At 35.2% G+C, this 27,272-nt stretch overlaps 1 protein-coding gene across 9 annotated transcripts in view; it reads left to right on the top strand.

The window, feature by feature from the left end:
- The window catches only part of PJA2 (praja ring finger ubiquitin ligase 2), a 135,012-nt gene that overhangs the window by 52,196 nt on the left and 55,544 nt on the right, over positions 1-27,272 (top strand). For all 9 annotated transcript variants that reach the window (XM_069088154.1, XM_069088145.1, XM_069088151.1 and 6 more), the window contains 3 exons: positions 6,554-6,754; positions 8,722-9,763; positions 25,537-25,719. In XM_069088154.1, the coding sequence (XP_068944255.1) occupies positions 6,556-6,754; positions 8,722-9,763; positions 25,537-25,719 (1,424 nt within the window). In that variant the 5' untranslated portion in view covers positions 6,554-6,555. The remainder of the gene's footprint in view (positions 1-6,553; positions 6,755-8,721; positions 9,764-25,536; positions 25,720-27,272) is intronic.

The following is a 27,272-nucleotide window of genomic DNA, read 5'->3' as shown; positions in this document are numbered from 1 at the left end:
ATATATATATATATATATATATATATATATATATATATATATATTTCTATTCCCTTCAACTGTTTTAATACTGCCAAAAGTTTTGTCAGTTACAATTGTTTTTCCATGTGGGAATGTTAATAGTTCAACTTTGATAAGTTCCTTATGATTTCTTTTCCTTGTTTACCTTCTCATGCTTCTCTTGCTTCTTGTATCTGAATGTCGAATTTTCTATTCAACTCTGGTTTTTTCATCATGAATGCTTGAAAGTCCTCTATTCCACTGAATGACCCTATTTTCCCCTGAAAGATGATACTCAGTTTTGCTGGGTAGGTGATTCTTGGTTTTAATCCCAGCTCCTTTGACCTCTGGAATATCATATTCCAAGCCCTCAGTGTGGAAGCTGCCAGATCCTGGGTTATCCTGATTGTGTTTCCACAATATTCCAATTGTTTCTTCCTGGCTGCTTGGAATATTCTCTCCTTAATCTGGGAATTCCAGAACCTGGCTATAATATTCCTAGGAGTTTTCTATTTGGGATCTTTTTCAGGAGGTGATCGGTGGATTCTTTCAACCTCTATTTTGCACTCTGGTTCTAAAACATCAGGGCAGTTTTCTTTGAGAACTTCCTGGAGGATGATGTCTAGGTTCTTTCGTCACAGACGCTGGGGTTTTCTCAGCTGCTGGAGGTATTAGATGGGTGCCCTCTCTGAGGTTTCCACACACTCTGGGAAGCTGGTCACACACCTGAGGTCCTCCACCCTAGACTGCAGTCCAGATCCAAGCAGGTTACAGCAAGAGGGATTACCCCTCAGACTTGTTGCTTGGTCCCCCTACACTCTGCAGGCTGAAGCTGCCATGGTGCTGGCTGGCTGTGTCCGGTCTCAAGCACTGCCACTTACTGGGTTCCAAAGTCCAGACAGCACTGACCTCTCACTTTGGCCTTAGCATCTATGTTTTGATAATTTTGGAAATGGCCACAGCTGCTGCTGATCTGGAATCCCTCTGGCTGGAGGCTGGTTAGACCCGCCCTGGGGCTAAAACCTGCGGCTCACGTGGGCCTGGGATTGGCTCCCAGAGCACTGCGCTGGCCATTTCCCGCTGGCATGCCGGGTTGTCCTCAGCAGGAGATTAGCTTCTTTGTGTCATTTTGTGGGTTCTGCAGCTCCAAATTTGTTAAGAGTCCCCTTTTTACATTGTTTGGGGAAGGTGGAAGCCAGAGATACTTGGAGGTCTTGCTTCTACACCCTAGATATTCACTCTTAAACCTCAAGAGAACTTCGTTGAGAATTTCATCCTTGTTGCTTGCCTCTCAGTTATTAACCAGTTCATATTAGTTTCATTTTGTAGTCAAGGTGAATTGTCATAAGCTTGTTATATTCGTTTTCATATATTTTGTATCCTACCTTTCTAGTATAGAGGTGTTTGATGCCTTTGAGTAGTGTTTTGATTTTAAAGGCTTTATCTTGGTTTGAAAATTTATTTTTTTTCTTTCTTTTTTTTTTTTTGCTTTTTTGGAGGGGGGAAGGCTGGACAATTGGGGTTAAGTGACTTGCCCAAGGTCACACAGCTAGCTAGTAAGTGTTAAGTGTCTGAGGCCAGATTTGAACTCAGGTCCTCCTGACTCCAGGGCTTGTGCTCTATTCACTCTGCCACCTGGCTGCCTCCAGTTCACAAATTTCTGACTAGTATATTTTAAGAAAACTTTCTAAACCTTAAAAAGCTAAATAAATATAATTTGCTATTATTTGGGAAATTAAAGAATGAGGTTACCAAAAAATTTTATCATGACGTTCTGCTTAATAATCTTAAAATTGTAGAGACAAGAATTTTTAGATTATCAAGAAATTCAGGATCATGATGTAGTTCATTTTTGAGCCTATCAAAATTACGTTCCCTACTGATTATATAGTGTTATGTATCATGCATTTTGTTTTAATAATTTTGCAAAGTTTTTCTTATTGTGAAATTTATTTTGAAATAATTTTTATGGAAAGCTTAAAATCTGAATAAGCAGGTTTACGTACATAGGCCAGTCTAGTTTGTTATAATAATGTAATGAAATCATGCTTAAACATAATGTGTAATAAAAGTTACTTTGTTGATAACAAAGGATAAAAAGGATACTGTTTCTAAGGTCAAATACATAGTAATTCAGATAACACTGTGAAATAAAGTTGGTTGGAACTATATTCTAGAGGACCTTTAAGTGCCAAGTTTTGTTGTTTGTTTTCCCTCTGTTGGTGAGAGGGAGTTCGTCAAAGTTTTTATTAAAGCAATAGATTTGTGTGTTAGAAACATTATTTTGGGCAGTTGTATAAAGAATCAGTTTGACAGAGGAGAACTGCAAATGGAGAAAGCTATTGGATTACTGTAAGCTAAGGGAGAGGTGATTGAAGGCCTAAACTGGTATTTGTGTGATAAAATAGTGATGATAATTGACACTTGTATTGCATTTTATTGCTAAATGCCTTATTTGTATTATCTCACTTGAGTATCACAATAGACCTATTAGGTAGATACTGTAGGTATTATTCCCATTTGATATGTGAGGGGGTTCAGAGAGATTAAGTGATTTTGATTTGCCCATCCATAGTCACACAGCTAGGAAGCATCCCAAGTAGTATTTAAATGAAGTCTTGCTAACTTTTAGTCTGCCCTGCTTTATAGTTCATTCTATGAATATGAGGGGAAGAGGAGGTCTTAAAAATGAAGATTATTACATATGAGTTCCCTGCATGTTTTAAGTATTTCAAGAGGTACTGGAAAGATAGTAGTTTCCCCCCAAGGAATTTATATTCAGATAGGTCATACTTAGGTCAAATAGTAACCCAGACAGTTCTGAGTCTGACAGAAAATTCTAGTGATAATAAAAATAGCATGAAAATGCCCTCAGAAATACTTTTATGTTTTTTTGAAATTGGAATTTGGAATTTGGCATTATTTGGAACACTCACATAGTAAATTTAAAAAAGTGATTCAAGCATTATGGATTGAAATAGCCTTGGACCTAAGGACAAAACCATTATGGACTAGAAAAAGGATTAGCATATACTAAGCAATCTATGTTGATTATTATACATCAATTAGGTAGAAACCTTAATAATTTGTTAAGTTATATTTTTAGGAGACAAACCATGAGTTGGTCTTAATTTCCATATATTTCAAAAATAATCTCCTCTTTTTTTAACCCATAGTACTAAGGTTTAGAATGATGATCCTAAGAACCAGAAAGATCTCTTTTTTCATCAAAATGGGTGTTGTATTCCATCTTGCACTGCTTAATAAGGCAAGAAATTAGACAATAGAACTAGAGAAAAATGTGTGTTTGAATGAAGTTAGTGAAAGTTGATGAAGTTAACTATCACTGAATTCTTTTTTATTTTTGGAGGGTGGAAGGCAGGGCAATTGGGATTAAGTGACTTACCCAAGGTCACACAGCTAGTAAATGTTAAGTGTCTGAGGACAGATTTGAACTCAGGTCCTCCTGACTCCAGGGCCAGTGCTGTATTCACTGTGTCACCTAGCCGCCCCCTATGACTGAATTCTTGATAGGCTATAGGCTCTTGGAATCATGACAGAATCCTTTATGGAGAAAGATTGGAGCCATTGAATTATACAACAAAACTTAAAAAAATAACCAATTGGTTTTATGGAAGCAGTTGCATCTTTTTAAAAGACTCACAAATCCTAGCATATGTGGATCATGTGGTGTGGGCTTAGGGGAGGCAATAAAGCTTAATGAAAAGTGCTGAATTAGAGTCAGAAAATCTATATTTCAATTCCTGTACTGCTGCTCAGCATCTTTGAGATGTGGGGCAAGTCCTTTGCCTTCTGAATCCTAGTTTCCTTCTTTTTAAAATCAGTAGTATATACTAAATAGGGATAGGGAGTAGACTTGTAATTTCATTAATTTTGGGAACTATATTATAGATATATATATATATATATATATATATATATATATATAGATACAGAAATATATATACACACACATATATATAGAGAAACATGTTTCCCAAAATTAATGAAATTACATGTGTGTGTAAATACTCCTAATAATAATGAAGAAACTCACGATAATGCAGATTCGTACCTTGTCTTCGGCTTATACTCTTAAAGAATTGCCTGGGCCACTGAGAAGATAACTTCCCTTGGGTCACAGAGGGTGGTATTAACAGTATAAAACATTTCTGCCATCACTAGACCACTGAAGTGGTCTTCCTGGCTCCAAGTCTATGAATCTGCCCACTATATCTTCTTGCCTCTGTGCGCTAAATATATTCTAAAATCCTAAATGGGAGATCCAAGATTTAAAAAAAAAAAAGCCAACTCATTCTCTTAACTTAGTGCCTCACAATACTTTGTGCTGAATAACACTATTTATTCAGTTTGTTGAATTCAAATTTATTGAACTTTCAGTTCTTTACCAGAATTCCTGTGTAAGAATTAATGTAAAACTTTTGGACTGATTTGATGAAAGCTTTAACACATGCACATGCATGCATGCACACACACACACAGCTTCTCTTCCTTTAGAATATACATGTATACATATATACATTTATATACACATATGTATACACACACATACACCTCTTTTCCTTTAGAATGTATACTAACACATTTGTTGTAAGCCTTATAAGAGTAAAAAAATTTTTAGAATCTATCCCTAATATTTGTATATTTATGAACCATATACATGTACATATGTACTAATGTATTATAAATATTAACTATTTTTACTAATGTATATTATAAAACAGGTACTAAACTGGTACGACTAGGACCCATATGTACAAAAGTATAGCACCTCTTTTTGTAGTAGTAAAGAACTGTGGGGCGGCTAGGTGGCTCAGTGAATAGAGCACCAGCCCTGGAGTCAGGAGGACCTGAGTGCAAATCTGCCCTCAGACACTTGACACACTTACTAGCTGTGTGACTTTGGGCAAGTCACTTAACCCCAATTGCCCTCCAAAAAGAAAAAAAATAAAGAATTGTAAACTGAAGCGGTGCCCATCAATATGCTGAACAAATTATGGGATATGAATGCAGTGGAATATTGCTATGCTATAAAAAATGATAAAAAAATAATTTCAGAGCAATCTGGGAAGGCTTATAGGAATTGATACAGAGTGAAGTGAGCAGAATCAGGAGAGCAATTTATACAATAGCGTCAGCATTGTAAAGACAACTTTAAAAGACCTAAGATCTTTCATCAACCGGGGGGACCATCTCTGATTCCTGAGGAGCAATGATGAGGCATGCTAACCACTTCCAGACAGAAAAGTGATGGACTCAGGCTATTAAGACTGATGGAGGTACACATATTTTGGACACTCCTGGGGAAAGAGGGTCTACCTGTCCTTATTGCACCACAGGCCCTATGGGAGATCTGGACAATTTAGGGAGTACCATATTCTATCACTTCACACCAAAAATTAGACCTTGAAAGAGTCCTTGCTTCTGGGGAAGCACAGTCAGTCAGCACATATTTATTAAGTACCAATTTCAAGCTTTCTGCTAAGTGCAGGATATATAAAGGGAGGTAAAAGATAGTCTCTGTTCTGCCTTGGTTCCCATTGTAGCATGGGCCCTATGGAATCCAGGTTGTTTGCAAAACCTAGATCTGAAGACATGACGTGTCTACTGTGGCTGTTGTGGAGGAATAACTGCCTACCACATTTCTGGCTTGGGAAAGTGTGTGCACAGCTGCCTTATCACACAGTGCCACTCTGAATTTGGCAGAGAAAGGTGTATATATTCATATATACTGAACAGTTGTGTTACTTTCCTTGGTCCTAATTTTTTTTCATGCACCTCAAAGGATTGTCTTGTGTACCTTCCATTGGAGGCTTCTCATGTAATTCGCCTCCCTCATTTCCTAGATGGAGAGTTGCAATTGTGAAGCTGCTTTCTAATATTTAGTTGACTTTATGTTAAGTATTTTAAATTATGTCCTGTGATAATGGCTGTTTATTATCTGTTATTGTACAATAACCTCTTTGCTTCATTTTCCTTGTCTTTAAAATAAGAATATTTAACCAGATGGTCTCTAAAGTCTCTTCTAAATGTGTATCTGTGATCCAGTCAACCTATAGAATTTTTTTGACATGAGATAGTATAAATGACATATTTTTATAAGCCACCAAAATAAAGTTACTACATTCTATTGTGACATATAGGTAAGAGTATCTTTGATCTTGATTGCTGGACATTATTAATTTAGATACTACTAATACACTAAAAAATATTTGCCTATTTCCCCATTCTTGTAGATCATCTAGAAATGGGTCCCAAACTCAGAAATTGGGGCCACTAATCCATGTATAAGGATCTCTGCAGGCTGCATATTGACTTGGTTGTAAAATGTAATATTATGTTTTATTGCAGTTTTATTTATTTTGTTAAATCCTTCACAATTTAGTTAAATATTTCCAAATTCCATTTTAATCTGATTCAGACCCCACTCAGGAATGTGGGCTACAGGTTTGACATCTGTTTTCTAGATAAGACATTCTCCTCTCCCTTTCTAATTTAGCTATGTCCATTTTTTTTTTTCAAACTTTTTCAGCAATGGGTCAGGAATCTGGAAAACCCACCTGGCCAAAACCAGCTGGAGGCTATCAGACAATAACAGGCAGGAGGTATGGAAGAAGACATGCATATGTCAGTTTTAAGCCATCTTTAACCAATCAGGAAAGGAGCTCACTTCAGCAGAGTGGTGAATGTGAAGGCTTGGAACTAGATGATGTTCAGAAGAAAAAGGCATCATGTAAGTAGTGACATCATTACTTTATGGATTATTAATGGTTAATTTTTTAATATTCTTTGAGATTACATATAGTTTGGTTTACTGTTTTCTGTAATTCTAAATGAATGAGTCTTAAATATTTTACCACAGGGCACAGCATTTTTAAATTAAATTTAATATTCTTAGTATGTTTTAAGAAAAGAAAGTAGTAAAATAGGACAGATAATTAAAGTATAACTACTGTCATAACAGTAATTATGTCCCTTCAAAAGAGTGATCTAAAATGTTTATATAATCACAGAACCCCTTAAGGTTTTAGGTATAATTTAGTGTAGTATAAAAAACAAGGGGACTCCAGTTTGTTGAGTAACTACCTATGTGACCTTGGGAAGTTTACTTCAGTTCTCTTCACCTTAGTTTCCTCATTTGTAAAAATGAGAGGTTGGACCAGATTTCTCAAAGCCTCACCAGTTACAACAAGCTCTCAATCTGGGTTGTTTTGTCTAGCCTCCAGACCATCGCAGAAATCAACTCTTTATCAGCCCTCACCGCTTTGTTTTTCTAGTGTATTGGCACCCCTGGAATGCCAAGGTAGAGGCAAGAATATCCCGTATCCTTGACAGGATTAATAATGAAAAGTTTCTCCTTTTATTGTGCCAAAATCTGCCTCCCTGTAACTTCCAGACGCTGTTCCTAGTTTAACTCACTACAGCAATATAGAATAATTCTAAGTCCTCTAACAGTGTTTCCAGGTGTCTTTTATTAAGAAAAGGCTATATGCTAATTTTTCTCCCTCTTGCATTTGCATTTTGTTCTTTTGATTTAATTCTTATTCCTAAAGAAATCTTTAATTATAAATGGTCTATGTATAAGTTAGTAGATTGCCATGATTTTCTTATATTTAATATAAACACCAAGTAACACAGGTAACTAAAGTTTTTGGTTTTTAGACTTCATTTAATAAATATTCATTTATTTTTAAAAGTATTTTAAAGATGTCACCTTTGATTTCATTCTTTGGATTGTGGGGGTTTTTTCCTTTGGACATGAGCAAACCTTATTCCATTCTAGGTTTTTTCACTTTAATAAATAAAACTGACTTACTTAAGTAAATATCTGTCTCCGATTAAACATTTTAGTGATAAGAGTTTTCCTAACTAACAATAATCACTGTAGTTGATCTTATTTTACAATTAGAGTTTCTTTTATTCTAACATCTATTTTTTTCTATCACTGAAAGATAGCCACATTTTAACAAATCGTAAAATAGTTAAATTATCTAATCTAGGTCCCAGTAGGAATACCTCATATCTCACAAGATTAAATTAAAAATAATATTCACCAAGAAGGTGGTATTGCCATTATTATCATTAATAATATAACACAAATTGCATTGCACTAATCTCTAATTGATCTGAACCTGTTATGAAATATTCACAGCTATTATTTTCTTAATGACAACAAAATGTGGCAGATTTCCCAATTCTGTAAATTCTTCATCTAATATGTACAAAATCTATTTTTATCATTAGCACTTTATGTCATTGTTATAAGCATAACAATCTTTGATAATAGCAAGTAGTAGATGGAAATAATTTTTCAAGATGTTAGATTAAAGCCAAAATGTGTGATTAAGCTATTCTTATTGCTGATTTTTCAGTAATTACTTCTTATATGCCAGACCTACTGATTTATTGAATAAAAGAAAAGAAAAAACTTTATATTCTGACAAGCTGACCAAGGTCATTGTCCACTCCTCTTGTTTAGTGGGAGCCAAGTGAAAAATCAGCTATAGAATACTATTAGAGGAGATTGACAGAATATGATGATAGTTGTGGAAGCCATTAGACATGATAGGTAAGTGACTCAGAGAGACTTATTTATAAAGTTAAGTGGGTATATGACTGGTTTAGATTTCTCATTGAATATTACTGAATCAAATTTTACTACCTTTCTCTAAATATGTTTTCTTACGTTCTCCTATGAAGGCTGCAGTCCACTGGTTCAAGTTCGCCCTTCATTATCAGGCATACCTTTATTAGAAAATGCTGGAGCTGAAATCCCCATTTGTAGAGCAGCACTGACTCAAGCTACTGAGAGAAGTCCATCGCCATTTTCTGCTATACGTCATAGTTTGGAAGGCAGTGAGAGTTCAGGGAATCTTGATAATAGTTCTGATTACTCGTCAAGGTATATGCCAAGAAAGTATAATGTTTCTTATGTCAAAAATGGAATTGCTTTTGTAAATATTGACTCTTATGATCCAGATAGCAGTGATGGAGAGGACAGTAGCCAAATTGGTATTTCCACAGTTAAAATGGAGACTGGCAAATTTCAGGAAACACTGGATGATATGCTGTCTGACTTGGAAAAGGGGGTAGATTCTCTCAGTGGTTTACAATCGAAGTTCTCCACTTACAATTTAAGAGAAGGGTTTGAAGAAAAAGTCCCAGCATCATTAGTGAAACATTCCAGTAGTGAGACTGAATTTGTACATCACAATAACAGAACATTTGAGAGGTCCTCTGGCGAAGATGAAGCTGTTGCAAAGAAATATCTAAACTATTCCAGTTGTGAGAGGCAGAGGAAAAATTTAATTGACGTTCCAATCAGAACTTCAGTGGATATTCATAATGAATTAAATACCAGTGATGGAAAGAAGAACCAGGGAAATTCATCTGAATTGGTAGTTAGACCCAAAGTTAGAAAACAGGCAGGTTCAAGCCAGTTGGACAGGAAAAGTCTTTTTAGTAGTGATGAGGATGAAAAAAGCAATATCGACAGGTGGCGAGAGACCTCAGAAGCTGAGGAAATCCATTCCGAAGGTCTTTTGAGAAGCTTTAAAGACAAAAAAAATTCAAGCATGTTCTTTGACCCAAGAGACTATGAAGGTACACAAAAGAAAATGAAATATGATCAAATTAAACCAGAAACTGTAACTGTTCGAGAAAGGCAAGCCATTGTAGATGATAACACTTTTTGGAATAGTTTTGAAGATTATTGCAGATACTACTACAAAGGTGAAGATAGGTAAGCCTTTCTTCTCAACTAGAAATAGAATTCTGTTATATAATTGTGTTGAATGGCATGATTTTACCAAGCAAGCATGAAGTTAAGTTAAATTCCCAGTTATCTGCTAAACCAGGTCAGAGAATGAACTGTTACAAAGACAAAAGGGAAATAGTTCCACCCCTCAAGGAGTTGGGCCATTGTCTAAAACTCTACGTGATGGAGGCTTAATTACTTATACAGATTTTTTTGTTTTTAATTACAGATTACAGAATGCAAAATTACTTATACAGATTTATTGAAACCTGTCAAAATCACATTTCCTTTATATATAATATACTGCAGAATGGGGTGTGAAAAAATGTGTTAATAATGGCAATTGAGAATTAATATTTGCATATATAAGCTTTTAATCTAGCTAAGATGTTGCATATTTTACTAGTTTAAAGTTGACTTACTGGAGAAGCTTTTCTGTTTCAAAGGAAAGGGGAAACTTAGTTCATTAACCATGAAAATTGAGGATTCTTACTTAATTTTCCTGCTTAGCTGATTTGCCTTCCCCACCCCCCACCCAACACTTCTGGTGTTTGAATATCTCTGATTGCCTTGGACAGTACCTAATTTTGTGCAGGACGCAATTGAATGCCCTTGGCAGAATGAAGATTTGTGATTGTAGGAATTATTCTTCCCTCCCAAACCAACAGTAATTTCTTATTTCTACTGCAAGTTTTTATATCTCTTGTTCTTTGGTAGAATATAAAACTCTTAAAAAGGGAACAGTTCTGTATGTATTATTTTCTTAAAATCAAGTCAGGTGTCATGTCACTGCTATTATAACATCTATTGATTACATAATATGTTTAATGAATAAGCTGAGAGATATCTAGGTACGAATAAGACACTATCCATGACCTGAAAAGAGCTTACATTCTGATAGGTATCAATGCTGAGGAAAATAAAAGTCAGTGAATTTGATGGGCAATCTCAAGACGATTTCCAAACCAGAGAAATGAAGACAGGGACTATTGTTCTTTTAAAATTATTTTCTACCAATATAAATATTTGGTTAGCAAGCAGGACTTATTCTTACCTTTTAAATATTGACTCTTTAGTGTTAAAGAATTCATAAATTTATAATTGAAAAGGATCTTAGAGGTCATCCAGTTCAACACCCTTTTCTGAGTAATTCTTTTTTTTTTTTTTGGTCTTTATTAATTTGTTTACTTTTAGTTTACAATATTCATTACCACAATTCCTTGAGTTTCAAATTTTCTCTCCCCCGCCCCCACCATGGTGGCATACAATCAAGTATAGTATCTGCAAATACTTTCACATAAGGCATAAGTCAGGTTATAGAGAAGGATTGTAATAGGTGGAATGAAGAATGGCAAAAAGGAAACAAAACCAAACAAGAGAACGAAAAAGGGCAGGTAGTTTGCTTCAATCTAGGTTCAATCGCAGTTCTTTCTCTGGATACTGAGTAATTGTTAATAATTTTCCTTAGTATATTTCCTAAATAGTATGCTATTATGTGTTGTCAAACACAAGATTTTAATTTGGAATAGAAAATCTTGAAAGTAAGAGAATGGGGAGTGGGGAGGCTTCTTTAGTTGATATAAGGTTTTTTTTCCAGTCTTGTTAGTGATGCATTTTTATAGAGCCTACTCTCTAGTGTAGTCTAGAGCTGTCTCAAATTCTAAATGAGTATAATTTTGCACCATTCCGACTTAAACAGTCATCTTGAAACATTAGAAACATTTGATATTTCTTTTAGAAATTTACCAAAAAACAGCATAAAAAAGAATGGAATTGTGCCCCTAATTGAGATTCTGCTTACTTGTGCATAAACAAGCCTTTAGCATAACAAATATGTATTTTAGTAATTTACTTCAATAACCCGTATAATTTCCAAAAGTAATTCAGCTTTTCTTCTCTGTCCCCTTTTTTCATTGTTGTACTCCAATTACTCACATTCTCCCTTCTGCTTTTGATTTTGCAACTGCTTCCTCTCAACAGTGTTTTTTTAAAAAGTGTAGACTTTTCTGTTTATCGGGAGCAGATTGTTGAAAAGGAAGCATAGGAAACCCACCATAAGGAATCTGAAGAGAGAAATATAAATGATTCGAGCTTCATTTGACTTTTAAGATTTTTTTTTGCTTTGTTTCATAAAAACTCTTGTGGTTTATTTTTACAGGCATGCTTATGTATAATAATTACATGGGAAAGAAATCTCATCTAGAGCCTAGCTGAAGTTCAACAAGACGTTTAAAGATTACAGAAATCTTATATGTTACCTTTGGGTATATTCCATTTTAAAATGTAAACAAAGTAGTTATTTTCTTCAGATAATCACATATATTTTAATGAATGCATGATCCTTTTTGGTTCCTGAAAAAAAAAAAACCCTGAGTATTCACTTAAATCACAACTGAAATATTAACACTTTTTAGAGTAAATGCAACTCTGCTATAAAATTGCTAAGAGCTATTCAATAGGAACTGAGCAATTCACTATTAAATTAGGACTGCAAAAAAAATTTTTTTATAACCTGCACACAATTACCACTCTTGGAATTGGACCAGAAAGCTAGAGTTAATACCCTTCCCATATAAAATGAGAACTTCAATAGCCTCAAGGAACCAATACCTTAGTTATTTTTTTTTCTTGCTTTAAAAAAAATGATCATTCTGAATTTAGCAAACACCAAATAAAATAGGCATTTCAGTTTACATGGTAGGATAGAAAATGCTTTACATGAAATTATATTTCTTTATTATGTACAACTTGCACTTTTTTCATTATATATGTTCAACCTGTAGCTTTCAGAATTATCCTGCTTGTGTCTGCTTATTTCTTGCTTTCTTCCTCTCCCAAAACCTTGATTTTGAAAGACTTTTTTTTATAATTGCAGCCTTTGTGGATAAGTGTTTACAGAAAGTAAATACTTGTGTAAACAAAAAGTTTAAAAACAAGCTGCACAAAGGATGACCGGATTTCAGATTCATTCATTGAATCTTATTTGGGAAAGAGGTCATCTACCCCCTACCCAACCTGAACTGAAAATTTCCTCAACAGCTTTTCTAACAAATATTTATTTTAAAAAATCTTTTATGAGCAAGGCAATGTTCTATAAATTCCGGGGAAATAAAGGCATATAATATATAGTTCCTAATCTCATAGTGTTTACAACCTCCCATACCAGCACCATAATATTTCATTTACCTGAAATTCAGCAATCTGGCAACCTGAACCACCCAGCAAAAGCCAGGAGCTGTGAAATAAGCTAGAAACCTTCAGCTCTGAAGCATAGAATCAATCTGGCAAATTGTATATATTTTAAAAATTTATGTTCTGTTTTTATATAGTACTACATGACTATCACAGAGTTAATGCACTTAAAACTCGTGCACTTTATTCATAATGTATATTACCTCACAAAAAACTTAGTTTATGTAAAATTCTAGCAAACTTAATTACATGCTTTCCAAAAATAACTCAGTTTTTCCTAACAATCATTATGAGGTGGGCACAGTTTCTATCTACGTTTAACAGGTGAGGAAATCGAGACAGGTTAATTTATTTTCCTAGTCATACAACTAGTATGTGTCTGTGGTTAGAACTGAACCCAGGTTTTCCTGACACCAAATTTAGAATTCTTCTATGCCACATTTTCAAACCCACAATAAATTGAAAAGAGCAAATTAGAAAGGAGAAATGGTCAGTGAAAGGTAGGAGCCTTGACTGTAGTTAGAATTTATAGCTGCTAACTTTGAATAGATGGGGGGAAAGTATAAGTTATACCAGAAGACAAGGAATCGTGTAATTGATTTTAGAAAGAATTCTGTCCACAATGATTGAATGATTTCAGTGTCCACAATGCTTAAAATCTTAAAAAAATATTTTAAAGATGGAAACTGAGAACCCAGACCAATTCATTTCACATTTTTTACTGTGATGTATTAAGTACCACAAGCATAATACAAAATGCTATAGGCACTCAAAGCAAGTAAACTATCCCATTTTTGTTTGAATACTGAACATTCCCTAAAGTCTGTTGTACCCAGAGAAACTTTTCCTTTTCCTTAGGATATTCTTATAAAGCAGAGCTTTTTAGCCCTATAAATCTTTATGCTTAAATGTATTTTGCCCTTATTACTTTCTTTTCCAAGTTATATCCTCAAGATGATTTGAAATCAGGATGTGACTGTCTCAACTTTTTTTTTTTTTTGGAGGGCAATTGGGGTAAAGTGACTTGCCTAAAGTCACACGGCCAAATAAGTGTGTCAAGTGTCTGAGACCAGATTTGAACTCAGGTCCTCCAGACTCCAGGGCCGGTGCTCTATTCACTGCACCACCTAGCCGCCCCAACTGTCTCAACTTTTAATCTATTAAAGGTTGTTCCCAAAGTGTGTATATTTTACCTTCCTTTGCAAGTGTTTTTACTAATAAATACCCCTCCTCCAATGCTTTTCTATAAGAATAGCAAAATAAAATTAGCCCATTTCTATTTAAGCTAGTCCATTATTTTCCCTGGAAGAATGATCACTTGCAAAATATATATATATTTAAAAAGGGGCAGCTAGGTGGTACAGTGAATAGAGTACTGTTCCTTAAGTTAGGAGGACCTGAGTTCAAATCCAGCAGCAGACCCTTGATATTTAACTAGTTGTGTGACCTTGGGCAAGTCACTTAACCCCAATTGCCTTACCCTCCCCCCTCCAAAAAAAAAAAGAATGATTACTTGCAAAGCTACTTTAAATATTGGATCTGTGATTCTGAACCTTTGGAGTGAGAAGAGAATCCATTTTGGGGGAAATGTTATCCTTTGCAGACAGGTTAGGGAAAAAAGCAACTTAAATTCATTTCTTCTTATTCAGATTGATTTGTGATTTCATCTGTGTAGATGTACCTTCCAACAACACAGATTACATCCCGTGCAAGCCTTGCACATCTTGTGTGATCTTTGTCTATATCAGCACAGTATGACCATCCAGACATGCTGAGGCCCTTTCTTGCTTTCTTTTGACATAACAGCTGTACCAGTAGAGCACATAAATTGGCAGTCACTTTTTTCTCTTGCCGTGTGAATTGCTTATCCTCATTGATTTTACTTTTTTGATGGCATCCTTTATTCTGGTTCTTCTTTGTAGGTCTTTCAGTACATAGATCATATTAAAAGGACAACGAAGAAGCACATATGATACTAATTTTTAATTGCTCATAAATTCTTTTTTTCTGTGGCTCATGCCAATATAACATCACTGATAAAATATGTTTTTCATAGATAAATAATAATTAATGTGTTTTTCAAATTCTAGGACAAGGAACATAAAAAAGGAGTTGTCACTATTGCTTGGCCAGCCCTTTTTAAAAAAATGTTCTCTTTATTACCTTGCATGCAAGTCATTTTAAACTTTTATTTTTAATCTTCTCCACTCTCCTCTTATTCTTTTGAATGAACTCTACGTTAGTAAGGTCATTGGAGCCATTAAGAGCTTGCCCATCTTTTTTTTTTTTCTTTTTGGAGGGTAATTGGGATTAAGTGACTTGCCCAAGGTCACATGGCTAGTTTTTGTGTTAAGTGTCTGAGGCCAGATTTGAACTCAGGTCCTCTTGACTCCAGGGCCGGTGCTCTATTTACTGCGCCACCTAGCCGCCCCTAGAGGTTGCCCATCTTTACCTCAAAGTACTTTTTTATCTATACAATCCTTCCTTCCCTCCTTTGTCAGAGAAAAGGATAGTCCTCTTTCTTTCCAAGACCCATTCTTCTACTTTTGCCCTCACTATCATTTGCTTCTACTCCTCAAAGATCTTACTGCTTTTCTCTCTCTCCTGTTTTCTTAAGTCTTACCTTCTTCATGGACTTCTCCTTTGCCTCCCAGACATGCACAAGAATTCTCTATCTTGGGAGATGGGAAAGAAGTATCATTTCTTTGCTCTTCCCTTCTCTTTTCCTACCAGTACTTTCCTATTTCTTGACCTCATGCAATGTAATTTTTTTTCAATCTGATGAAATTTAATTCTGAAAGTCACTGAAGAAATTCTTTTCAAATGATCCAGTAATCTTGTCTTAGGCCTTATTCTCTTTGACCTGTCTCCCACCATTGACAGTATTAAACACTCCCTTTAGACAAGAAAAAAGAAACTCATTCATTGACTACTGTGACACTTTACTGAACTGATTCTCCAACATTTCTGATTACTCATCTTCTGGATTGACTCTTCTTTCTTTTCTTTTTTTTTTTTAGTTAAATTTTATGTTTAATTTTAGTTTACAGTATTCATTTCCACAAGAATTTTAATCACAAATTTTCTCCCCATTTTTCCCCTACCCACCAGCCCAAAATAGCGATCCCCCTGAATACTCCCTCCCCCAATTTGCTCTGTCCTATATAATCCCCTGTCCGCCCCTCCAGCTTTCCAGTAGGGCAAGATGGATCTCTGTGCCCCAGTGTATCTTGTTTCCTAGTTGCTTGTAAAATAATAATAATAATTATAATTATAAATATATATTTTTTAACATTTGATTTTAAAACTATTAATTTCAGATTCTTTCCCTTCCTCCCTTGTCAACCAACCTTACTGGGAAGATAAGCAATTTAGTATAGGTTGTACATGTGTAGCTATACAAAACATTTCCATAGTGGATATATTGTGAAAGACTGACTATATTTCCCTCCATCCTATCCCACCCCTCACTTGTTCCATTCCCTATTTTGATGCTGTCCCTTTTCAAAAGTGGGTGCTTCCAACTTCCCTCCTCCCCAGACTGTCCTCCCTTCCATCATCCCCCTTTCACCCCCTTCCCCTCTACTCTCCTATAGGGTGAGATACCCTATTTAGTGTGTATGTCATTCCCTCCCTAAGCCAAATTCACTGAGAGTAAGGTTGACCCATTCCCTTTTGCCTTCCTGTTCTTCCCCTCCATTGTAAGTTTTCCCTTGCCTCTTCTATATGAGATAATTTTCCCCATTCTGTCTCTCCCCATCTCCTCTCATTATATTCCTCTCTCAATTTCACCTTTTAAGTGTCATCCCTTCCTATTCAATTGGTACTGTGCCCTCTGTCTATGTATACCTGTACACATATATACAAAAACTCACATTTGTATTAATATGACCATATGCCCTCCTATATAGACATGTATATGTATGTGTATATATATATATACACATTTATATTCCCTTCAACTATTCTCATACTGAGAAAAGTGTCATAAGTTACTATTATTGTTTTTACAAGTAGGAATATAAATAGTTCAACGTTGTTAAGTTCTGTTTGATTTCTTTTCCCTGTTTACCTTTTCATGCTTCTCTTGCTTCTTGTATCTGAATGTCAAATTTTCTATTCAACTCTGGTTTTGTCATCAGGAATGTTTGAAAGTCCTCTATTCCATTGAATGACCACATTTTCCCCTGAAACATGATACTCAGTTTTGCTTGAGTAGGTGATTGTTGGTTTTAAACCCAGCTCCTTTGACCTCCAGAATATTATATTCCAAGCCCTTTGATCCTTCAGTGTAGAAGCTGCCAGATCCTGTGTTATCCTGATTGTGTTTCCACAATATTCAAATTGTTTCTTCCTGGCTGCTTATAATGTTTTCTCCTTGATCTGTGAACTCCAGAAGCTGGCTTTAATATTCCTAGGAGTTTTCTTTTTGGGATCTTTTTCAGGAGGTGATTGGTGGATTCTTTCAACCTCTCTCTGCTTTGCCCTCTGGTTCTAAAACATCAGAACAGTTTGCCTTGAGAATTTCTTGGAGGATGATTACTAGGTTCTTTTTTTTAATCATGGCTTTCAGGTAGTCCAATAATTTTTAAATGATCTCTCCTGGATCTATTTTCCAGGTCAGTGGTTTTCCCAATGAGGTATTTCACATTGCATTCTATTTTTTCATTTCTTTGGATCTCTTTGATAGTATCTTGATTTCTCATAAAGCCATTAGCTTCCATTTGGTCCAATCTACTTCTGAAGGAATGATTCTCTTCAGTGAGCTATTGTGATTCTTTTTCCATCTGGCAAATTTGGCTTTTTAAGGCACTCTTCTCCTCATTGCCCTTTTGAGCCTCTTTTGCCATTTGAGTTAATTTTTTTTTATTATTAATTTGTTTGCTTCCTTTTAGTTTACAGGATTCAATTCCACAATTCCTTTGAGTTTCACATTTTGTTCCCCTCCCTACCCTCCTCCCCCCCATGGCGGCATATAGTCAAGTATAGGATCTATAAATACTTTCACATTATACAATATAATAATTATATATATAGATACATTTTTTTTAACATTTGATTTTAAAACTGAATTTCAGACTCTTTCCCTTCCTCTCTTGTCAACCATATTGTGAAAGACTGACTATATTTCCCTCCATCCTATCCCACCCCCCACTTGTACCATTCTCTACTTTGATCCTGTCCCTTTTCAAAAGTGGGTGCTTCCAACTTCCCTCCCCCCCAGACTGTTCTCCCTTCCATCATCCCCCTTTCACAGTTAGGTTATAAAGACGGATTGTGTCCAATGGAATGAAAAATGGTAAAGAGGACATAAAACCAAAAAAGAAAAGGAAAAAGCTCAGGTATTTTGCTTCCATCTGGATATAAACTCAGTTCTTTCTAGTTCTTTCTCTGGATGCACATATTTGTCTCCATCATGTGTCTTTTGGGATTGACTTATATCACTGCATTGCTGAGAAGAGTCCAGTCTATCAAAGTTGGTCATCACACATACATTGTGGCTGTAATTATGTACAAATTTCTCCTGGTTCTACTCTTCTCACTCAGCATCAGTTTGTATAAGCCTCTCCAGGTAAATAGGAAGACCGTCTGCTCCTCGTTTCTTATACCACAATAGTATTCCATAACATGTATATACCAAAACTTGTTCAGCCATTCCCCAATTGATGGGTACCCCCTTAATTTCCAATTCTTTGCCACCACAAAAAGAGCTGTTATAAACATTTTTGTACATATGGGTCTTCCTCCCACTTCTATGATCTCTTTGGGTGGTATTGCTGGGTCAAAGGATATGAAATTATTTATAATCCTTTGGGCATAATTCCAGATTGCTCTCCAGAAAGGCTGGATCAGTTCACAACTCCACCAGCAATGCATTAGTGTTCCAAATTGCCCACATCCTCTCCAGCATTTGTCATTTTCCTGTTTTGTCATCTTAGCCAATCTGACTGGTGAGATGTGGTACCTCAGAGTTGCTTTGATTTGCATTTCTCTAATCAATAGTGATTTAGAACATTTCTTCATGTGCTTATAGATATCTTTAATTTCTTTTTCTGAAAACAGCCTGTTCATATCCTTTGACCATTTATCAATTGGGGAATGACTTGTATTCTTATAAATTTGACTCACTTCTCTGTATATTTTAGAAATGAGTCCTTTGTCAGAGACATAGGTTGTAAAGATTATTTCCTAATTTTCCACCTCCCTCTTAATCTTGGTTACATTGGCTTTGTTTGTACAGAAGCTTTTCAATTTCATGTAGTCAAAATTATCCATTTTACATTTTATAATGTTCTCTAATTCTTGTTTAGTCATAAAGTCTTTCCCTCTCCACAAATCTGACAGGTAAACTATTCCTTCTTTTACGAGACTGCTGACAGTATCAACATTTATATTTGGATCATGCACCCATTTAGAATTAATTTTGTTGTATGGTGTTAGATAATGGTCTATGCCCAGTTTCTGCCATACTATATTCCAGTTTTCCCAGCAGTTTTTTTCAAATAGTGAGTTCTTATCCCAAAAAACTAGGGTCTTGGGGTTTATCAAACAATAGATTACTATAGTCGTTGACTTCTGAATCTCGTGTTCCTAATCTATTCCATTGATCCACTCCTCTGTTCCTCAGCCAGCACCAAGTAGTTTTGATGACTGCTTTTATAATACAGATTGAAATCTGGTGTAGCTAGTCCACCTTCCCTAGCATTTCTTTTCATTCATTCCCTTGATATTCTGGACCGTTTATTCTTCAAAATGAATTTTGTTACTATTTTTTTCTAGCTCTATGAAGTAGTTTTTTGGTAAATTAATTGGTATGGCACTAAATATATAATTTAATTTAGGTAAAATTGTCATTTTTATTATATTAGCTCGACCCAGCCACAAGCAATTGATATTTTTCCAATTAGTTAGATCTGACATTATTTGTGTGAAAAGTGTTTTGTAGTTGTGGTCATATAGGTCCTGGATTTGTTTTGGCAGGTAGATTCTCAAATATTTTATAACGTCTACAGTAACTTCAAATGGGATTTCTCTTTCTACTTCTTGCTGTTGAATTTCATTGGAAATATATAGGAATGCCAAGGATGGGATTATTTTATATCCTTCAACTTTGCCAAATTTATTTATTGTCTCAAGTAGTTTTTTACTTGATTCTCTAAGATTCTCTAAGTATATCATCATAGCATCTGCAAAGAGTGATAACTTGGTCTCTTCTTTGCCTAATTTGATTCCTTTGATTTCTTTTTCTTCTCTAATTGCTACTGCTAACATTTCTAGTACCAGATTGAATAAGAGAGATGATAGTGGACACGCTTGTTTCACCCCTGATCTTATGGGAAATGCTTCTAGCTTCTCCCCATTACATATAATACTTGCTGATGGCTTTAAATAGAGCTACCTATTATTTTAAGGAAGGCTCCATTTATTCCTATACTTTCTAATGTTTTTAATAGGAATAGATGTTGTATTTTGTCAAAAGCCTTTTCTGCATCTATTGAGATGATCATGTGGTTTCTGCTAGTTTTATTGTTGATATGATCAATTATACTGATGGTTTTCCTAATATTAAACCATCCTTGCATTCCTGGAATAAATCCTAGCTGATCAAAGTGTATTATTCTTGACATAAGTTGCTGTAGTCTTTTTGCTAGTATTTTATTTATAATTTTTGCATCTATATTCATGAGGGAGATTGGTCTATAATTTTCTTTTTCTGTTTTATCTCTTCCTGATTGAGGTATCAGTACCATATTGGTGTCATAAAAAGAATTTTGTAGGATTCCTTCTTCACTAATTTTCCCAAATAGTTTGTAGAGTATTGGAATCAATTGTTCTTTAAATGTTTGGTAGAATTCACTAGTAAATCCATGTGGCCCTGGAGATTTTTTTCTATGGAGTTTGTTCAATTTCTTTTTCTGAGATGGGTTTATTTAAATAATTTACTTCCTCTTCAGTTAGTCTTGGTAACTTGTATTTTTCTATATATATATTCATCCATTTCCCTAACATTGTTAAATTTATGTGCATACAATTGGGAAAAATAATCCCTAATTATTGTTTTGATTTCCTCTTCATTGGACGTAGATTTACCCTTTTTATTTTTGAAACTCTTAATTTGGTTTTCTTCTTTCTTATTTTATCATATTGACTAAGGGTCTATCAATTTTATTATTTTTTTCATAAAACCACCTCTTAGTCTCATTTATTAATTCAATAGTTTTCTTAATTTCAGTTTTATTAATCTGCCCTTTGGTTTTCAGTATTTTTTAATTTAGTATTTAATTGGGGATTTTGAATTTGTTCTTTTTCTAGGTTTTTCAATTACATGCCCAATTCATTGACCTCCCTTTTCTCTAATTTAATCATGTATGCACTCAGGGATAAAAAACTTCCCCTAAGAACTGCCTTTAATGCATCCTACAAATTTTGGTATGTTGTCTCATTATTATCATTCTCTTGAATGAAATTACTGATTGTTTCTATAATTTCTTGTTTGACCCACTCATCCTTTAGGATTAAATTGTTTAATTTCCAATTAGTTTTTAGTCTGTCTTTCCATGGCCCTTTATTGCATATAATTTTTGTTGCATTATGATCTGAGAAGAATGCATTTGATATTTTTGCCTTATTGCATAGAATTGTGAGGTTTTTATGCCCTAGAATGTGATCAGTTTTTGAGTATTGCCATGAACTGCTGAGAAGAAAGTATATTCCTTTTTATCCCCATTCAGTTTTCTCCAGAGATCAATCATACCTATCCTCTCTATAATTCTGTTCACTTCCTTAACTTCTTTCTTGTTTTATGTTGAAGTTGGATTTATCAAGTTCTGAGAGGGGGAGATTAAGGTCTCCCTCTAGTGTACTTTTACTATCTATTTCTTCCTCTAATTCCTTTACCTTCTCCTCTAGGAATTTGGATGCTATACCACTTGGTGCATATATGTTAAGTAATGATACTGTTTCATTCTCAGTGGTACCTTTTAACTGGATATATTTTCCTTCTTTATATCTTTTAATTAGGTCAATTTTTGCTTTTGCTTTATCTGAGATAAGGATTGCGACCCCTGCTTTTTTTTTACTTTAGCTGAGGTATGATATATTTTACTCCAGCCTTTTACCTTTACCTGTGTGTATCCCTCTGTTTCAGATGTGTTTCTTGTAAACGGCCTATTGTAGGATTATGATATCTAATCCATTCTGCTGTTTGTCTCTGTTTTGTGGGAGAGTTCATTCCATTCACATTTACAGTCATGATTGTTATCTGTTTCTTTCCCTCTATCCTATTCCCGCCCCGTTAATGTTCATATTTTCCCCCCTTCTCCCTTCCCCCCTTAATAGTTTTCCTTTTGACCACTGCCTCCCTCAGTATTCCCTTATCAGCCCCCCTCCTTTTTCCTCCCCTTTCCCTTTACTTCTTCCCGCCCTACTAACCACCCCCCACTTTTGCATCCCTTTCCCCCTCCTGTAGGATATTTTTATACTTAATGAAGTATGTTATTTCTTCTTCACACCAAGAGTGACAGGAACAAATCTCATGGGAAGCTCCTCTCCCTTCCCTCTAAAATGATACTTTTTGTGTTTCTTCTCCATAGAGTCCTATGCTTAACTGGTTGTTATTCCCTCCTTGCACCAGAACCAATGAGGGAAAAGCTCATATGATTCCCATCTCTCGCCCTTCTTTTCCTCTGCTACACAGTTTTCATGCCTCTTTGTGTGGCATAATTTACCCTTTTCCACTTCATTCACTCCCTTTCTTCCATTGCAGTCCCTTTGTAGCCCTTAATAAGATTTTTTTTAATCGTCATTTTGTGTATTTTTTACTCATACTCTCACTTGTCTATAACCAATTTGTTCTTATCAAATAGCAGGGTGTGTGTGTGTGTGTTTTCCTTGTTTACCTTTCTAAGTCACTGTTGCATCTTGTAATTGGAGGTTGAATTTTCCATTGTGTTCTGGCTTTTTTTATCAAGAAGGTCTGGAACTCTGTTATATCATTGAATGACCATCTCTTTTCCTGAAAGAATATGCTCAGTCTTGCTGGGTATGTAATCCTTGGTTGTAACCGAAGGTCTTTTGCCTTCCAGAAAATTGTATTCCACTGCCAATGATCTTTCAGTGTAGACGCTGCCACATCTTGTGCGATCCTCACTGTGGCCCTCGATATTTCAATTGTTTCTTTCTGGCTGCTTGAAGTATTTTCTCTTTTATCTGGTAGTTCTGGAGTTTAGCCACAGTATTTCGAGGACTTTTCAGTTTGGGATCTCTTTCAGCAAGGTGTCTGGTGGATTCTCTTGATTTCTATTTTACCCTCAGGTTCTAGTATCTCAGGGTAGTTTTCCTTAACGAGCTCTTGGAGAATGTTGTCCAGGCTCATTTTTGCATCATGATTTTTTGGTAGGCCTATGATTCTCAGATTATCACTCCTGGATCTGTTTTCCAGGTCAGTTATTTTTTCTTTGAGGTATTTTGCCTCTTTTTCTAATTTTTCATTCTTGTTGTTTTGTTTGACTAATTCTTGGTTCCTCATAGAGTTATTTGTTTCAATTTGGTTGATTCTAGTTTTTAGCAAATCATTTTCCTTGGCTAATTTTTGGAGCTCCTTTTCCATATCATACACTTTTCTTTTTAGAGAGATGTTTTCTTCATTATAGTGTTTTTCTAATTCTGCTATTTTGGTTTTGAGAGAATTATTCATTTTGTCTTCTATCTCTCTCATTAGGCTTTCAAAGTTCCTTTTGATCTCATCTAGCAGAGCCTTCTGTGCTTGGGACCCATTTCCTGCAAAGTCTACATTGATCTCTCACTTGGGCTTTGCCATCTGTGGGTTGATAATTCTGGAAACTGCCACAGCTGCTGGTGATCTGAAGTCCCTCTAGCCTGTGGCTTGTTGTGGTTGCCCTGAGGCTAAAACCTTGGGTGTGGGTGGGGCTGTGCTGGGCTCCCACAGTGCTGCACTGGCCCCTTCCTGCCAGGCTGTCTTCAGTGGGAGGTTAGCTTCTCTCAGTCATTCTGTGGGTTGTGTAGCTCCAAAGTTTGTTTAGAGTAATTTTTTACATGAATTGGAGGAGGTAGAAGCAGGAGCCATGCGGAAGTCCTATTTCTACTCTGCCATCTTGTTTCCACCCCTCTCCTCCTTCTTTTCTTATCAACTAAATATAAATGTACCCTAAAGATTAGACCTGATCTCTCTATTCTTTTCTTTGTTCTTGTAATCTCGAATATTTCAATCGTTCTTGAACCTTGACTAGTTATTTCTCTGTGAACAGTTCCCAAATCTCCATCTCCAGCCTGGGTTTCATTCTGCTTTTTCAGATACCTGGTGAACATTTTCATATGGAAATGTTATGTGAGACTAACATGTCCAAAACTACACTCGGCTGGTGTTTCTCCATCTTTTCCTCACTAGAACTCCCTTGGTTCTCTTAGCTGCTACTGTTGTAAAAGTCATCCAGACTTAAAATCTCAGTTATTTTGGACTCATTCCTTTCACATAGTAGCAGTGTTTCCCATACTATACTCTACTGGAGAGTAGTAAATGATTAAAGTCATTGGACCAGAGACCTCACTACCATCTGAAGGCTTACCAGACAATTTTGTTGTTACTATTTAGGAATTTCAGTCTTGTCCAACTCTGTGACCCCATGTAGGGTTTTCTTGCACACCACCACCAAAGGGCAATATTCTGTGGTAAAGGAGGATAAATTTTCCAAAAAAGTCATAATTGATCATCATAAAATTACCTTGAGTTTCTCTAGAAAAGAAGACTTGAGTAGTGAGTGTTAAAGCCTACAAAATTGACAATAATTTCATTTTTGTGTATTGATGGGGTTGGTAATCATGTGCATATCAGAGGAAAAAAGTGACAGTAATAGTTTAATGATCTCAGGGGATTTTTCATTTTGTTTTGTTTTGGAAAGGGTTATTTTTGAGTCATACAGAATTTTACACATTATAGCCAAGTATGATCTAAATGCAGCTGGGAGACCTTCACATATCAGCTTATTTGAAACCATAGTTCTTCCTGAAAGCAGCATTTTCCTACCACATTCTGTCCTTTGGGCCTAATACTTTGCAAGTTATCTCTGCTGTTCTTTCAAAGGTCAAGCTAATATTGCTATGTTTTATTGCTATCATATTTTACATTCATCTTACAAAGGGTAAGAGGAACATTTATTCTAAATATTTAAAATATTACCATGTTGAATGTGCATTTAATTTATGTTTGGGAAATTGTATTTTAGAAACATTTATTGAAAAATATAAAGAAACTAATCTAAACACTGAAGTAAAAACTGTGAAGAAAAATATAAATGTAAGTTCTATACGGTTTGCTTCATGCTGTTTTCATTTTTAAGATGTTTACAATTTCTTTAAATATATGTTTTACTAGACATAAAGAAAATTCATTCAAATTTACATGTAATTAGTTGAAGATAAATATTTCTGATCTTGGATTATAGCAAACTATATTTTCTGCTGCATACTATAATATATGGTTAAAACTGTAAGATAGATATCAGATGACCAATGATGACCAGTTTTTTCTCTCTATGGTAAATTTGCAGTTCAGAATGCAGTGATGGGGAATGGTCTGCTTCTTTACCTCATTTTTCTGCCAGAGAAAAAGATCAATCTTCAAGTGATGAAAGCTGGGAGACTCTACCAGGAAGAGAAGAGCATGAACGTGAGCTACAGAGTAATAGTAGTGGTCCTGAAGAGGATAACCCAGAATACTCTTTCCAAACAGGGTATGTTGAATTGCACCACCCACCCACCCTCTTTCCCCAGATATGGGTGTACGTATGTGTTTCAACAGAATAGGAATTTTATTCATCATACATTTCACATAGCATTAACCTAATACCAAATTATTCCTAAGCTTATAAATGTTCAACACCCACCCCACCCCCAAAAACCCCAACCAGTTATTCAGTTTTGAGAGTGATTAAATTGAAAACATGGAATGCTTTTAGGGGCATATTTTGGATGCTTATATTTCCTGCCCTACCAAGAATACCAATTCTTAATTTAGAAATACATGTTTTTAGATAAAAGAATAATTACTGTAGTGAATTGCCTGTGAAAAATGAGATCTGAATCATATAAATGGTCATTTTGGTGGTTTCATTTTAACTGAGTTGCCTTTATCAGGAAGAGGAACTTTCCAGGCTCACTGGGAGTTCCCTACACTGATGAAATCACAAACAAAAGTAATAAAAATCCTGAATTATCTATTGACATTGTCTCAGTAATCAGTGTCAGGCTAATACATGAGCAGGTAGGGTAGAAGAGGCTTAGAGTAACTTTCTGTGCATTTTTTTGCTCCAGCAAGAGATAAACTAGGGGCATCTGCCAGAGGGACCACAGTTGAGCTGTTGCCATTCTAAACAGGATGGTCTGGCAAGATCCTTGAACACACATGCGTGGGAATTACAGTGTAATTCTTTGTCATAACAACTTATTTTTCATTTTTCTCCCTCTATAGATTTCATATCTTTCTATTGTATTGTTTCTCTTCCTCCAGCTTTATTTTCCTCATTTTATTTATAGAGGTAGTTGCCGTTATTTCTTAATGTGAAATGAAAGTTGGGATAATATTAAAATCTATTTGCATTCCCTAAGCAGGTGGAGGAAAGGAGTTCAAACATATATTGAGTGGCATAAAGAGGTCAGCTTTGGATAAAAAGGGTACACAGATCATCTAAAAACTCAGTAATTCACATAACTTTAATTAAAGAATAAATAAAAGAATACCACTAATGAACTTTGGTTCAGATGAAATAGGATGCATTTCTTTCCTATTTTTTATTTGAACGGCTAGAATCATTATTACTTAACTTAAATAGACACTTAGCATCTCACAGCCTTAATTTCTTTATCTATGAAATGGGAATAATAATAGCATCTCCCTTACATGGTTGTTATAAAGTTGAAACAAGGTCATAGATATAAAGTACTTTAAAAAATGTAAAATAATGTATAAATGAGTTTTATTGTTATAAAGATGTACTTATTAAGTATAGCTAAATTATTTTCAATTTTTTAAATCACAATGAGTTCAGTTCATTGTAGTATAATTATCATATGTATGAATGTACACTATCGTTATGTATCTGTTGGGTAGCCATTTTTGAGAATATGCATGCTACAAGATCTCCCAAAAGTCTTAGGGCTGTTTTAAACTTTAATGGGCTTTAAACTGCACTAAGACTTTTGGGACAGTCTGTATCTGGCAGTATGTACTTGAAATATAAGACTTTATTTTACTCTGGACCATCCCAGCTGGTCTTTAGGCTCAAGA

The sequence above is a fragment of the Petaurus breviceps genome, unplaced genomic scaffold (genome assembly GCF_028583685.1).
Source record: "Petaurus breviceps papuanus isolate PSGF00001 unplaced genomic scaffold, PetGlider_PUasm1.0 184, whole genome shotgun sequence".
NCBI classification, from domain to species: domain Eukaryota; kingdom Metazoa; phylum Chordata; class Mammalia; order Diprotodontia; family Petauridae; genus Petaurus; species Petaurus breviceps.
Note: the sequence above shows the minus strand (reverse complement) of the source record. Positions and strands in the feature narration are given on the sequence as shown.